The sequence below is a fragment of the Somniosus microcephalus genome, chromosome 18, assembly GCF_052327205.1.
Source record: "Somniosus microcephalus isolate GS21.2 chromosome 18, FLI_Smic_1.0, whole genome shotgun sequence".
In the NCBI taxonomy this organism is placed as follows: Eukaryota; Metazoa; Chordata; class Chondrichthyes; order Squaliformes; family Somniosidae; genus Somniosus; species Somniosus microcephalus.
This window is the reverse complement of record NC_141004.1, coordinates 22,699,078-22,715,355: the sequence shown is the minus strand read 5'-3', so window position 1 is coordinate 22,715,355 and position 16,278 is coordinate 22,699,078. Positions and strand designations below refer to the sequence as shown.

At 43.9% G+C, this 16,278-nt stretch overlaps 1 protein-coding gene across 2 annotated transcripts in view; it reads right to left on the bottom strand.

Moving 5' to 3' along the window:
* The window catches only part of taf8 (TAF8 RNA polymerase II, TATA box binding protein (TBP)-associated factor), a 60,410-nt gene that overhangs the window by 6,632 nt on the left and 37,500 nt on the right, over nucleotides 1-16,278 (bottom strand). The window contains exons 1-5 of one of the 2 annotated variants that reach the window (XM_086011213.1): nucleotides 11,824-11,966; nucleotides 7,007-7,104; nucleotides 6,037-6,196; nucleotides 3,722-3,820; nucleotides 1,802-1,864 (exon numbers count right to left, since the gene is read on the bottom strand). In XM_086011213.1, the coding sequence (XP_085867339.1) occupies nucleotides 1,802-1,864; nucleotides 3,722-3,820; nucleotides 6,037-6,196; nucleotides 7,007-7,084 (400 nt within the window). In that variant the 5' untranslated portion in view covers nucleotides 7,085-7,104; nucleotides 11,824-11,966. Of the gene's footprint in view, nucleotides 1-1,801; nucleotides 1,865-3,721; nucleotides 3,821-6,036; nucleotides 6,197-7,006; nucleotides 7,105-11,823; nucleotides 11,967-16,278 lie in introns of those variants that run through there. The other variant, XM_086011214.1, reaches the window with a different exon arrangement.

The following is a 16,278-nucleotide window of genomic DNA, read 5'->3' as shown; positions in this document are numbered from 1 at the left end:
GTTCCAGAGACATATCGCCAACCAGTGATAAGTGCTGAAAAGTGTGCATGTGTATTGTGTAGACACTGGGTGAGGAGTGGATAGAGATAACTGATGTCCTCATGCTGTCGAATAGCCCACTAATGGTAACACTCACATATGAAGAACAGCCATCCAACTGAGATACCACAGGGGTGCTACCAGTTGTGATGATGTAACCAAACTTTAGGAAAAGAGGGGAAAATATTTGGGAGGCGAGGAACATCAGTGCCTAAAGCTGTGAAAGATCATCATGTTCAATGGCTACTCTTGTGGTTCCCAGCAGATCAACATTTAATGCAAATGGATCCGTTTGCCAAGGAACGAATCAGTGGGAAACAATGAAGCTTGGTATAGTTTTCTTTTCTGCATTTTCCTTAAGAGCTCCAGTTTGCTTTCAAGCCACTGACGAGTATCAGCTTATGATATGGTATGGTTTCACAAAGTGAATGGAAGCTCCCAAAACATGCAGAAATAAAAACTAGCAAACTGCATCCCTACCTGCGGACATACTCTGCAACAAGGGCCAGTGTAATGCATACACTCTAACTAAACATCAGTCCACCAGCAGCTACAGAGCAGTTTGACAAGGCCTCAGCCAAAAGCTGTCGGACATACAAGTAAATTTGTATTTTTCCAAGTATATCCCACATTAACAGAAAGTAATGCAAAACTAGCTAACTTGACAATGTTTTCACCAGGTTTACGCAATGTATTGATATCAGCACACCAAGAAAAATGCATTTAAGCAATTATGCTTCTTGTACAATACTCTTAGTCCCCGCAAAGTGCTTCATCCTCCAACGCCAGACCTGTAACCAACAGTGCTGCACTGTGGGGTTACATCTTAATATGCTTTCTGCAGACATAATTCAAGCTTGCAAGGACAAAATCTACAATTATACTGCCGAGTGTACCAGTTCAAGTGGATATCATGTAAAAACTGAAAACGAGCTGTAGAATTTTTAAACTTATCACGGACTTAATGTTAGCTTGGCAGATAGCATAGCATCAGCCCTGAAGTTAATTGAAATGGCGAAGCAGTGGAGGCCGGTATCATGAATGCACACGCTGAAGCTGATCCCGTGCTTGCAGAAGCTGCTGCAGAAGAGTAACAGGTACATGATTAGCAGGAGGGGCCCAAAGATAAAGGATGGAGACGACCAGAGGTCACCACAGTTAACAAGCTGAAAGAACCAAAAGTACGTAAGATTTTTTTTTTTTAAATGGGGAAAGGGATGGAGCCACATTAAAAAGTTAAGAAAAACATACAATCAATTCAAGGTGGGTGGAAAAGAGAATAAAGAGTAACTGAAGAGATAAAGAGAGATGGGTGAGGAGTAATAGAAAAAATATATAAAAGAACAAATGCCAGCAAAACAGACAAAAAAGGAATGAATTCCTGCTCTTAACATGGCTCATTGTTCTTGGTGCCTGCAAATCAGCAATGTGGTTCTTAATACAAGTTCATTTCTCACTTTTACTCGCAGGATTGAGTCTTTCCCGGGTGGAACCTACTCGGTGACAAGCCGGCATCGTTAGGACCAAAAGCTCCCGGTTGCCCCACATTCCCAACGTGACGGGTCTCTTTCTCTCCTCTCAACAGCGTCCTTCCTGCACCATGTCCTGCCCCAGCGCAAACAGGGCATCATGCTCCACTACCCCCAAAACAGCATCTCTCTTCTCTGCTGCCATTCCAACTTGGTCTTTCTCTGAATAAACCAAATAAAACCCGGGTACAGAATAACATTCTACGGTTAACATTTGGTGCAAACATACTTACGAGCAGTAATAACCATCCTCTGTGAACGCTTGGCATAAGCTTGAATATTATCCACATTAAAACCTGAAGAATAGGGAGTATAAAAATCAACAAAACATTTTCGTCTAACTACATCTGGCTGCACTCACAGCAATTCTTCGTTAACTTAAACCAGCAGGCACAAAACTGGCTGCAATCCAACACTAATTGCCAGTTTCGCTGAAAGACCACAAGGATCAGTAGCATGGGAAGTGAAAATGTCACACGATTTCAGTAGAGGTTTGCTACTGAATTTGGGGTTACAGCAAATTTCCAGCGGGAAAAGTACAAACTTCACACTGCATCTGGCCTAAAACTAACCCTGGGTGGCAAAAACTAGGACTGCGATATAGCACTAAGCTCCAATGCCCCCTGTAAGCGGCGTTTTGTTCTGCGCGAAATAACAACAGAAAACACTGGAAAAACTCAGCAGGCCCGGCAGCATCCGCGGAGAGCAAAACAGAGTCAACGTTTCAGGTCGAAACCCTTCGTCAGAACTGAGGAAAAAAACAGATTAAAACGCAAGTTTGGGGGCTGGGAAATGGGGGAGGGGATGAAAGAACGAAAGGGAAGGTCTGAGAGGTGAAGAGACGTCTCGCCTTGAATATCTCTTAATGTCTCTTCACCTCTCCCAGACCTTCCCTTTTGTTCTTTTATCCCCTCCCCCATTTCCCAGCCCCCAAACTTGCTTTTTAAAATCGGTTTCATTTCCTGCTTTTTTCTCAGTTCTGACGAAGGGTCTTCGACCTGAAACGTTGACTCTATTTCTCTCTCCACGGATGTTGCCTGGCCTGCTGAGTCTTTCCAGCGTTTTCTGTTGTTATTTCGGATTTCCAGCATCTGCAGTATTTTGCTATCGTATTAGTCTTTGTTCTGCGCGGCCTGTTTCTTTTAATGCGCAGTCCCTTTAAATTTCTGCGCATGCGCGTTTACAATGTAAATGCTGGTTAGCGTACTGCGCAGCTTAGAGGGAACATTGCTAAGCACCAAAAACATTTTTAAAAATTTGTTCTTGGGATGTGGGCGACATGGGCAAGGCAGTATTTATTGCCTATCCTCGAGGGCATTAAGAATCATCCGTGTCCTAGATGTAGACCAGGCCGAGTACGGGTGCCCTGCAGGACGTTAGCAAACCCGTTGGGTTTTAACAATTCAGCAGATTTCTTGGTGTGGGTCCACAAATGGCCAGATTTACTGAATTCAATTTCACATTTGCCACAACGGGATTTGAACTAATTTCTTCTTTGTTTCTAGTCCCGTACCATGACCATTAGGCTACTGTAAATTAGCTGCCAGTCCATTTATTATCTTTGATGAATACATCGAAACTAGTTTCAGAATGTTTTAGCTAGGATTAAATTAAAAGACAGTGCATAAAAACGGTTTAATTGGTCATTTGTCTCATTTTCTGTTGTATGTGGGAGTTTGCCATGCAACACAAAAACAATCCGTTGGCTGTGAAGCACTGTGGCACATCCTGAGAGACGCAATAAGGTGCTATATAAGTATATGTGTCTTTCTTTCTAGTTTAGGGTTCAAATATTAACACTGGTCCACTAAACTGAAACCAGTGAACACAACGATGACCATAGAGTCATGCCAGTGGAAACAGTTTCTCCTTATCTACTCTTTAAAAAAAAACCTTGATGATCAAGTAACTGTGGTGGTGCCATTGGTCCAATGTTCACTGCACCATGCTACCACGCAAAGCACATTTCTCTTGCAAAGCTGGGCTTTTTTTATGGTTACTCCTTTTTTTTTTTTTTAAACTGCTGATTAGGGACTTGTCAGCCTCTAGTCCTGCTGCTGTAACTTTGGGCCCTGGTGGTTTAAGAAAGCTGCACAAAACACACAGTAACTTTAACAAAGTAGGTCAATATATGAGCACAATATATCACGTACCCATTTCTGCCAAAGTAACCACTACATCTGACAAGGTTGGTTGAGTTCTTGCCGAATGTTCACAATATACTTTAGCACTTCGTCCAATTTCAGAAAGATCTAGGTGAAAAAAAAGTGTTTCTGTTTAAATAAGGTGGTGCTAAAGGGTCAAGATACATCGTACATCTTCCTCTAATCCTCTATTATGCAATATTTAGTTAATAAAAATGTGAAGAAAACCTTGCACAATCAAACCGTTACAATGGAAACGTTCTAAGTACAGCAGAGTTAATTTCCCGGACATTGGTCAGGTATGTGTAACCATTCTCGTCACATTTTCTACAACTTAGGAATACAAACATTATTTTTGCAATACATTCTTGCCAACTTTCAGAATTTCTACCTTGGTGTAATGCATGTTAAAAATGCTTCTTGAGCTAAACCTGGCTCTCGGGGTTAATTCCCAGGACAGAAGATTAGCACAGAAAAGCAAAATACTACAGTTACTGCAAATCTTAAACAAAGACAGTAACGGCTGGAGGCACTCAGCAGGTCAGGCAGCATCCGTCCAGACAAGTTGACTCCTCAGGTATAAACCCTTCCTCGGAACTCAGTGCATATGTAAGTTAAGATCCAATGTGCTTTAGACAATGAAAGATGGTTTAATATTGTAGTGATTGTTCACACGTACTGCTGCTGCGATGACTCAGTTCACCTGAATTGAGCAGGGGGAGGCATTGCCAAATTAGCCTGATGGATTCTGCTCCTGGGTAGCAGCGAGTTTGACAGAAAGCGGACATTGGAGTAAGGCTGACGAATGAAAAAAACAGCAGACTGCAGGGAAAGGAGGTTGTGTCATGGGCTGAAAGCCAAACTGCAGGGAACAGTTACTTCCAGCCAGTAGCTGTCGAGAAAGTAAGATCATTCTGAAAATATGAATAAAAAAAGGAAAGACTTGCATTTATATAGCGCCTTTCACGACCTCCAGACGTCCCAAAGCACTTTACTGTCAATGAAGTGCTTTTTGAAGTGGAGTCACTGTTGTACTTTAGGAAACATGGCAGCCAATTTGCACACAGCAAGCTCCCACAAACAGCAATCACCAGATAATCTGCTTTTTTTTTTTTTTAAAGTGAGGTTAATTGAGGGATATTGGCCAGGACACCGGGGAGAACTCCCCTGCTCTTCCTCGAAATAATGCCATGGGATCTTTTACTTCCACCTGAGAGAGCAGACGGGGCCTCGGTTTAACGTCTCATCTGAAAGACTGCAGCTCCAACAGTGCCACACTCCCTCAGTACTGCACCGGGAGTGTCAGCCTGGAGTTTGTGCTCAAGTCCCTGGAGTGGGATTATGAACCCACAACCTTCTGACTCAGAGGCGAGGGTGCTACCCACTGAGCCACGGGGTGTATGACAGTGCACCAGGGTGGAACAGTGTGCCACATTCTTTATTTACTATCAGTACGGGAAGATGGATTGAATAGATTGAATTAAGCGCGTCCAGTCATAACCATTGTTTTGTGTGTTCACCTTACTACAAAACAAAGCAGCTTACTAATTCAGATCCAGCCTCGTCTCATGAAGCATTTGCTTGGTCTACCTTGGAAGAGGTTGCAGATGTACACGTGACAGAGACATGAATATCTGAGTCAGGTCACAAGACGGTACTACTGTTACACTCCCAGGTCACGTTATCGTACAGGCAGATAGGACAGTGTGGGTCATATCTCACAAATGCAAAACACTAAGGCTGCTTTACAGGAGCGACGGAAGAGATCTAAAGCAACCCTGGATTTGTACCAATCCTCTTCAAAGCAAAATAGTTGAATGTGGGAGGAGGGCACGGGCTAAAAGATAACTGAATAAAAAACGCTTGGAAACTCCCAGACAAATATTTTGCACAAATTGGCAATGTTAGCCCCAAGTTGCTACATTTGTTGTAATGAAATGTAAAAAACAGAGCTTTGAAAGCTCATCAATACATTGTGCCATGCAGGAAAAGATGGGTTTTCTGCCACAATTCTCACAAACCAAGTTTGGGGAAAAAAAGCTCACTCATCTTATGATAAAGGCTAAAAGTGCAAACACTCATTCAAAACCTTGCGCTCTTGCGTGTTAATATGCCAACACGCTTTGACACCAGGCCACTAGCGCCGAGCATGTGGCGTCTCTTGCGTGGAGCCCCAACAGCTGGGAAAAGAATTGAAATGTTCTGCATTTTCAAAACAAACCCTCAGAGCGATCCTGGACTGTAACGTAACCTTTGTGCTGATAGAACTATTTGTTAAATAAAACAGGAACAATACCAAACGAAGCCAACTATTTCCTACTCACAGCTCTGCAGCATTTCAGTCAGCGTTTCAACAGCCGCCTTTTCTGCTGCTTCAAAACCTGCTTCAGTGAGTAGCGAGCTGACCACCACCTGCAGTGTGCGCCTTCGCGCCAGGTGATAGTTATCTGAAGGGGACGTTGATGCTTTGGAACTCGACGATTTCTGGTAAACAAAACCCACAGACCTGAGCATACAATACATGGGAACATTCCAAATTCAGAATCTATCTTCCCCAGTCTGAAACAGGGCTCACTTTTAAGCGGGTAAATGTGATTTACAAGAGGATACAAAAATCTCAAAACTGAAAGGGCAAAATATTTAGGTGTAAATAACTACACAAAGTCAGTAAGAGACAAATATATGCAACACTTAAAAATTAAAATGCATCGACATTTAAATATGTAAACAAATCACGCGCCTCAAAACATTTCTGAAATACATACATTTATATTTCCTTAATTGGATAGACTGTGAAGATCTACAATAGTGAATTCATATAAAACTGAAAATACAATTTATAGTTGAAAATGCACGTAATAAATTAGGATGTGTTTATTCTGCCCACTTTATTTCCTCCGCAAGCCCAGCTCCATTCCCTCTTTGAGGGGACGGACAGTCAGATGGCACTAGGCATGCCCTCCCCAGCCTGTTTCTCTCTCTATCTCTCCCCAGTTTGTATTTCTCTCTTTCCCCCCCCCCCATTGCTTCAGCCAGCCACTAGGTGGCACCCAAGCGCGAACAACATTTGCTTTGCAATTTGAACTTCAACAATGTATAAAAGATCAATATTTTTAGCGTACACACCAATGATCCCTTTAAGCTGCGCAGCTGTCCGGAGGTCCCGCACAGCTCTTCAATGGAAAAACCCGCGCATGCTCGGAAGTCTGAATGGGCCACGCAGCCAAAAAAAATTAAGGGAACACTGATACACACTACCATAGATTCAAAGACATTTCTGATCCACCACATTACCTGGGTAACATTCTCCACTGAGACTCTGCACGTTGCATCAGTTGGTGTATATGTATCGGAGACAGAAGCCGTAGTCATTTTGGCAATCAAATGGTTGTCTGAAATAAAAGGCAAGCTTATGTAAACAGTCAACAACTTCAGCTGATATTTCGGTCACCACTTGAGCTTTAACTTTGTGGTTTATTTTATATATGCTTGTAGACTGACTTAGATTGCCACCAACATGTTTGCATATGGTAGATGCTAGAGCTAAAAGAACACATGACCATTATCTACAGGCCCAGCCGGTAGCCTCAGGCTTTTCCGCTCATTGTGGCCAGTGGCAGCATGATCATGGGGAGTGAAAGAAACTCTCGCAAACAGCGGTTGAGGGATTAAAACACAAAGTGGAGTTATCGCAGGATCATTCACATCCACCCAAAATTAAACACCAGCAGGGAGCGGAGAACAGTCTTCAGACACTTAAATGGAGAAAAAAAAACACACAGGATAATATATCCTCAAAAAAATACCCGGAGTTAATTAGACATTAAAACTAAAAAAACAGAAAGTAAGAAATAATGACAGGAAAGAAAATTAATCTTTCCACACAGCCACTAAAACACCAAATGGATGTCCTCCAGTCTGGCAACAAAGGCCCTTTACCCATCTCCAGTTTTCGATTATAATAAAAACATAAGAACATAATAATTAGGAGCAGGAGTAGGCCGTTCAGACCTACGAGCCTGCTCCGCCATTCAATGAGATCATGGCTGATCTTCGATCTCAACTCCACTTCCCCGCTTTATCCCCATATTCCTTGATTCCCTTAATATCCAAAAATCTAGTCGATCTCTGTCTTGAATATACTCAACGACTGAGCCTCCACAGCCCTCTGGGGCAGAGAATTCCAAAGATTCACCACCCTCTCAGTGAAGAAATGTCTCCTCATCTCAGTCCTAAATGGCCGACCCCTTATTCTGAGACTGTGACACCTGGTTCTAGACTCCCCAGCCAGGGGAAACATCCTCCCTGCATCTACCCTATTAATAATAATAAAAACAGAAAATGCTGGAAATACTCGGCCGGTCAGGCAGCATCTGTGGAGAGAGAAACAGAGTTAACGTTTCAGGTCGATGACCTTACATCAGATCCACCCTGTCAAGCCCTGTAAGAATTTTACATGCTTCAATGAGATCACCTCTTATTCTTCTAAATTCTAGGGAATATAGGCCTAGTATCCTCAATCTCTCCTCATAGGACAATCCCCCCATCCCAGGAATCAATCTAGTCAACCTTCGTTGCACTCCCTCGAAGGCAAGTATATCCTTCCTTAGGTAAGGAGACCAAAGCTGTGCACAGTAATTGCAGTAAGACTTCTTTACCCTTATACTCAAATCCTCTTCTAATAAAGGCTAACAAACCATTTGCTTTCCTAATTGCTTGCTGTGCCTGCATATTAACTTTCAGTGATTCGTGTACAAGGATACACAGGTCCCTCTGAATACCAACACTTCCCAATCTCTTACCATTTAAAAAAAATATTCTGGAAACATTATATTCCATTTGCCATGTTCGTGCCCACTCACTTAACCTGTCTATATCGCTTTGCAACCTCTGTGCATCCTGCTTACAACATACTTTCCCACCTAGCTTTATATCAGCAGCAAACTTGGATACATTGCACTCGTTCCCTTCATCGACGTCGCTGACGTAGATTGTGACTAGCTGAGGCCCAAGCACGGATCCTTACGGTAACCCACTAGTTACAGCCTGCCAACTAGTTTATTCCTACTCTCGGTTTTCTACCCGTTAACCAATCATCAATCCATGCTAATAATTACCCCCCGTCTCTGCCATTTCCTTATTCCCCATTATAAATTTCTCCTGTCTGCCTGTAAGGGACCCACTTTTACTTTTGCTAATCTTTTCCCTTTTAACATACCTATAGAAGCTTTTACAATCTGTTTTTGTGTCTCTTGGTAGCTTACTCTCATTCTATTTTCTCTCTCTATCAATTTCTTGCTAAATATTGTAAAAGTAGTCCCTTTCCATTATAATTGCATTCAAGAAGCACATGACAACACCATCAGCTGATAAATGCAGGGAGCACTACCAGCACCCCTGCACACAGTTATTAAGAATTGACCAATTATTATATTAATGTATCGAGGTGCCACATAATCCTAAATGCGGTCAAACAATATACTCTGTAGGCTTATTTGTTGTCTCTTAGCCCTCCTTTTATTCAATAATTTTAAATAATTACTAGTTGTCCATAAGCAATGCGACAGGAGAGCAAAGAAATAAAAGCTGTCATCTCTCTTCCTGTAACTGTGCCTCTGCCCATTTCCCAGTCGGATTCTCTTCTGAATTCTTCGCTCAGTGGCAGCACACTCACATCTGCGCTAGATTGTTGTTCAAGCCCACTCCAGGACTTCAGCACATAATCTAGGATGACACTTCAGTGCAGCGCAGTAAAGACGGAGTGCTGAATCATCATTGTTTTGTAATTCATTCACAGGGTGCGGGCGTCGCCGTCAAGGCCAGCATTTATTGCCCATCCCTAATTGCCCTTTGAGAAGGTGGTGGTGAGCCGCCTTCTTGAATATAACTGAGCGGCTTGCTGGGCCATTTAGGAGGGCAGTTAAGAGTTAACCACATTGCTGTGGGTCTGGAGTCACATATAAGCCAGATCGGGTAAGGACGGCAGATTTCCTTCCCTAAAGGACATTAGTGAACCAGATGGGTTTTTACGACAATCATTACTGATACTAGCTTATTATTCCAGATTTATTTTTAACTAAATTTAAATTCCCCAGCTGCCGTGGTGGGATTTGAACTCATATCTCTGGATCATTCGTCCAGGACTCTCTATTACTGGTCTAGTAACATAACCACAATGCTACTGTTCCCGGTGAGAGGTGCCATCTTTCCACTGAGACATTAAACAGGGATCCCTGTTCAATTGGACACAAAAGAGTCTATGGCAGTATTGAAAGAAGCGCAGAGAATTATCCCAGTGTCCTAACCAACACGGCCAAACAGATTAACTGGTCATTCATCTCCTCTCTCTCGCTTCCTCTTTATCCCCCTCCCCGCCATTTCTAAGAGCCTGTCAAGGCTCACACATGTACAATGGCCACTTAGGTAGGGTATTGGAGGGCACTTGGCACCCATGGAACTCTATCCCAGCCAAGACTCAATCTTTTCAGGCAATAACTAATTACCTAAATTAATCCCAGGGCCACTGACTCAGTGCAAGATATAGAAATATAATATAACAGCTAAATGCAGTAAAATCATTTAATAAAATGACCAAATCAGTGTTGAAATATTCAAACAGCCTTGTGGAAGCCCAATGCACCTGGACACCCAACTACCTGTTCAATGTATCCAGTGGTCCTGTCTCTGGCAAGGTGCCAGTGACCTGAGCCGTAACTCTGCATCCTTCCTGGATCGGATTTTGAGGTCCACACGCAAGTACGGTAAAGTTTAGTACCAGCGGAGAGTCAAGTGCTTCAGGTAAGCCCTTCAAGCAGGCTATTCCCTTTTAAGCACTCCCACTCATCCATTGTCATTCTCTATATATCTTGATGCGATATTCACTTTCCCAACATAACTTCTCACTCTAATTAAAGCCAAAAAGAAAATTATTTCTAATGCTGGATGAAATTTATCGCATTACCAGCCGTGTTATTTCACCCTCCCAATACATTGGAGTGTTTTATTGGGCAATCAGCCAAACAATAACACCTTTTAAAAATAGCCAACACAGGAAAACAAGGTTGTTGCTAACCAGAGGAGTCAAACACTTCAACACAGAAACCAATCAATCATCACTTTTTACACACGCACACGAGGAGATAGACAGAATTTAAAGCCATAAAGTACAAACTCACTTTACACTCAGGGTTTGCATCATTTCAACCCCTTGAATTTTCCTAAAATATAAATAAATCAGCGCCTTTCACGACTTCCCAAAGCGCTTTACAGCCAGTGAAGTAATTTTTGAGGTGCAATCACTGTTGTAATGTAGGAAACACGGCAGCCAATTTTGCGCACAGCAAGCTCCCACAAACAGCAATGAGATAATGACCTGATAATCTGTTTTAGTGATATTGGCCAGGACACCGGTGATAACTCCCCTGCTCTTCTTCGAAATAGTGCTGCAGGATCTTTCACGTCCACCCGAGAGAGCAGACGGGGCCTCGGTTTAACATCCCGTCCGAAAGACGGCACCTCCGACAGCGCAGCATTCCCTCAGTACTGCACTGGCAGTGTCAGCCTAGATTTTTGTGCTCAAGTCTCTGGAGTGGGACTTGAACCCACGAACCTTCTGACTCGGGAGACAAGGGTGCTGCCCACTGAGCCACTGGCTGACTACTTTCTTTAAATCCTTTGGAGAGAGCAAAGAAAATCATTTCACCTAACCAGGCATTGAACCACCATCGATACCAGCTCCTGCTGAAATCAGTTTCTCATTTGCTGGTACTGCACTGGGAGTGCCAACCTGGATTTTTGTGCTCTGTAAATTTAATATAAAATCCACAAAATATTTAGCCAGTAAATAATTTTGCTTGGAAGGATTTTTTTTTTAATGTTTAAAGCATAGCCAAGATCTGGGAGTAAAATTTAAGAGGGAGTAGATAAAAGCTATAAAAATTATTGAGCTGTGTGTAACTTTAAAGCTGTGACAGGCATTGCTGCTCAGGCTGGCCTCAGGACTTGAGGCCTGTGCACTCGAGAGACTCCCGACCCTGGGCAGATTCACACAGACTTAGAGCAAATAAAATGAAAGATTAAGAATTCCTTTCCCCCGCAGGCTTCACACTTACTCTATTTCAGGGCGTTTGACGATCAAAGCCGATTCCAGCGCCGCGTTAGCTACAAAATATTGGGAAGCAAAAATAAATAAATGATCCCCCCCGCCTCTCAGCTCCCTGCACCGCTTCCGCTGTGTCACACGCCCGGCTCTCTGCTGCCCCCTGTGCTGGCTGAGGAGCAGTCAGGAACTGCAGCCTCTGCTGCCCCCTGTGCTGGCTGAGGAACAGCCAGGAACTGCAGCCTCTGCTGCCCCCTGTGCTGGCTGAGGAGCTAGCAGGAAGTGCAGCCTCTGCTGCCCCCCTGTGCTGGCTGAGGAGCAGCCAGGAACTGCAGCCTCTGCTGCCCTCTGTGCTGGCTAAGGAGCAGCCAGGAACTGCAGTCTCTGCTGCCCCCTGTTCCAGCTGAGGAGCAGCCAGGAACTGCAGCCTCTGCTGCCCCCTGTGCTGGCTGAGGAGCAGCCAGGAACTGCAGCCTCTGCTGCCCCCTGTGCTGGCTGAGGAGCAGCCAGGAACTGCAGCCTCTGCTGCCCCCTGTGCTGGCTGAGGAGCAGCCAGGAACTGCAGCCTCTGCTGCCCCCTGTGCTGGCTGAGGAGCAGCCAGGAACTGCAGCCTCTGCTGCCCCCTGTGCTGGCTGAGGAGCAGGCGGGAACTGCAGCCCAGTCCTCCAAATTCAGCAACAAGGGGTTCAACCTGCTGAATATCCGCCAAAGTTATGCCTTCGAAGTGGGAGAGGAAACCCCGTCTCGCACACAAACACATCACGACAGCTTAGGATATTTTTGAGCCGAGAAAAAAAATCTTGTAATAATCTTGAACTATATAGATTGAACACTTTTTTTGTTATTTGGCAATTGTTGATGGTAAAAATTATACAGGGTAACATTCAATTTTGGTGGGAGTGCAAAACTGGCGGTGGTGGGTTGGCCGCCCATTATGCACCTAGTTCGATTTGGCCGGGGTGTATAACAAGCGGCTGATCCGCTACTACCAGGTTTGCGCCCCGCCAAAGTTAAATTTCCCCCCCATAAAGTTAGTAATTCTTTTTTTTTATTCATTCATGGAATGTGGGCGTCGCTGGCAAGGCCACCATTTATTGCCCATCCCTAATTGCCCTCGAGAAGGTGGTGGTGAGCCACCTTCTTGAACCGCTGCAGTCCATGTGGTGAAGGTACTCCCACAGTGCTGTTAGGGAGGGAGTTCCAGGATTTTGACCCAGTGACGATGAAGGAACGGTGATACATTTCCAAGTCAGGATGGTGTGTGACTTGGTGGGGAACTTGGAGGTGGTGGTGTTCCCATGCGCCTGCTGCCCTTGTCCTTCTAGGTGGTAGAGGTCGTGGGTTTGGGAGGTGCTGCCGAAGAAGCCTTGGCGAGTTGCTGCAGTACATCTTGTAGATGGTACACACTGCAGCCACGGTGCGCCGGTGGTGGAGGGAGTGAATGTTTATGGTGGTGGATGGGGTGCAAAAGTACCGAATTCAGGAATACCAATGTTTTGAAAGGGAGAATGATAAAAATATTTTTCCAGGAAAAAGCTTGGCAAATATGTTTGATTAAATGTTATTCCTATAACTCTATTTTAAAATATCGGTGTAGCTTAATATGGCAATAGAATTGTTAATATTTCAATTTTATTGCTAACAATCTGCCAAATTAACCACTTAGAATTAGAGGAGCACTCTTGTTCTCTCATCACATTAGGTAAAGAAGTAACTTGCATTTATATAGCGCTTTTCATGACCTCAGGACATCCCAGTGCACTTTACAGCCAATGAGGCACTTTTGAAGTGCGGTCACTGTCTTATTGTGGGAAACACGGCAGCCAATTTGAGCACAGCAAGGTCCCACAAACAGCTTTGAAATAAATAAAAAGATCATCTGATTTTGGTGATGTTAGTTGAGAGATAAATATTGGCCAGGTCAACTCACCTGCTCTTCAAATAATGCCATGGGATCTTTTACATCCACTTGAGAAGGTAAATGGGTCCTTTGAATTAACATCTCATCCAAAATACAGCACCTGCGATAATGCAGCACTCCCTCAGTATGGCACTAACTAGAGGCACAGAGTACAAAAGCAAGGAAGTTATGATGAACCTTTATAAAACACTGGTTCAGCCTCAACTGGAGTATTGTGTCCAATTCTGGGCACCGCACTTTAGGAAGGATGTGAAGGCCTTAGAGAGGGTGCAGATTAGATTTACGAGAATGATTCCGGGGATGAGGGACTTCAGTTACATGGATAGTCTAAAGAAGCTGGGGTTGTTCTCCTTAGAACAGAGAAGATTGAGAGTAGATTTGATAGAGGTGTTCAAAATCATGAGGGGTCTAGACAGAGTAGATAGAGAGAAACTGTTCCCATTGGCAGAAGGGTCGAGAACCAGAGGACACAGATTTAAGGTGATTGGCAAAAGAACCAAAGGCGACGTAAGGAAAAACCTTTTTACACAGCGAGTGGTTAGGATCTGGAATGCAATGCCTGAAAGGGTGGTGGAGGCAGACTCAATCGTGGCTTTCAAAGGGAATTGGATAAGTGCCTGAAGGAAGAAAAATTGCAGGGCTACGGGGAAAGGGCGGGGGCGTGGGACTAGCTGAAGTGCTCTTGCAGAGAGCCGGCACGGGCGTGACGGGCCGAATGGCCTTCTTCTGTGCTGTAACCATTCTATGATTTCTATGATTCTATGTAAACCTAGATTCTGTGCTTAAGTCTCTGGGGGGAAGCTTGAACCTACAAACTTCTAATACAGTCTTTGTTTATTGCAGTGTTCTTCCCTCCTCTCTTGTTGGGGTACAGTTCCACAGGAGCCCTCTGGTAACACAACAATTTTCCTGTGTGTGCCCAGATAGTGAGTGTCGACATGCTATTCAACTAAAGAGGATATCATAACCAAATACAATCCTGTTCTCACTTGACAATCACACGGTAGGGGTCTCTAGCTAACAATCAAAAGCAGGAACCTCTTTTGATTTCTCCCACACAGTGTCAGCTGTGGCTCAGTTGGTAACCCCTCACATCCCACTCCAGAGACGTGAGCACAAAGAACTAGGTTGACACTCCAGGGAGTGCCTCACTGTCGGAGGCGCCGTCTTTCGGATGAGACGTTAAACCGAGGCCCCGTCTGCTCTCTCAGGTGGACGTAAAAGATCCCACGGCCACTATTTCGGAGAAGAGCAGGGGAGCTATCTCCAGTGTCCTGGCCAATCAACATCATTAAAACAGATTATCTGGTCATTATCACAGTGTTGTTTGTGAGAGCTTGCTGTGCGCAAATTGGCTGCTGTGTTTCTTACATTACAACATGGAGGGTCTATTGTGAACCAGCCACGATGTAAACTCGCGGGCTGAGCTGGGACTCCATGTAGCCATGTCCCAGCTGATTTTCCTGTAGCCACGCTGCACTCTTAGCCTACTTATGTCGATAGTGCGTCATTTGTCCCACAGAAATTTTATTGCAACACTCAACCGTGCAACCAATGGACCACAGATACAACCACATTGTAGAAAGACCTATCACTGAAAAATCATACGAACAGAAATGACATCACAGAAACCCAGAGGAAATGAACATCTGCTTAATTGGAAGACGACTTTACAGAGAATTACTGCAACACATACTGCAAACATAAACTAAATAAAGAATACCTTACCACAAGACAGAGAACCAAGACGAGAGAACTACAGAATCCATGGACAACTACTGAACAACGTTAGGCAAAGGGAGACACAGAATTAACCTTAAACTACTTGAAATGTCAGCAGTGTTAGAGAAGGCACAACCCTAGAGCTGCAGGGATAACCAGGACTCTCATTCAAGGCCACAAATGCCTCAAGAGCGATAACAACATAAATGCAAGAAGCAGAAGAAGAAATCGATACTGAAACAAGAACAGAGCAAAACAAAGATTACATTAACACAGTGGCAAAAAAACAGTGGGCATAAAAGTAAAACAAAAAAGGTGACTCAACCGTGGCTAACACGGGAAATTAGGGATAGCATAAGATCCAAGGAGAGGACATATAAATTGGCCAGAAAAAGCAATAATCCTGAGGATTGGGAGCAGTTTAGGATTCAACAAAGGAGGACAAAGGGATTAATTAAGAAAGGGAAAATAGAATATGAGAGTAAGCTTGCAGGGAACATAAAAACTGACTGTAAAAGCTTTTATAGATATTGTGAAGAGAAAAAGATTGGTGAAGTCAAGCGTAGGTCCCTTGCAGTCAGAATCAGGGGAATTTATAATGGGAAACAAAGAAATGGCAGACCAACTAAATACATACTTTGGTTCTGTCTTCACAAAGGAGGACACAAATAACCTCCCAGAGATGCCGGGAAACATAGGGTCTGACGAAAGGGTGGAACTGAAAGAAATCAGGATTTGTAGGGAAATGGTGTTAGGAAAATTGATGGGACTGAAGGCCGATAAATCCCCAGGGCCTGATAATCTACATCCCAGGGTACTTAAGG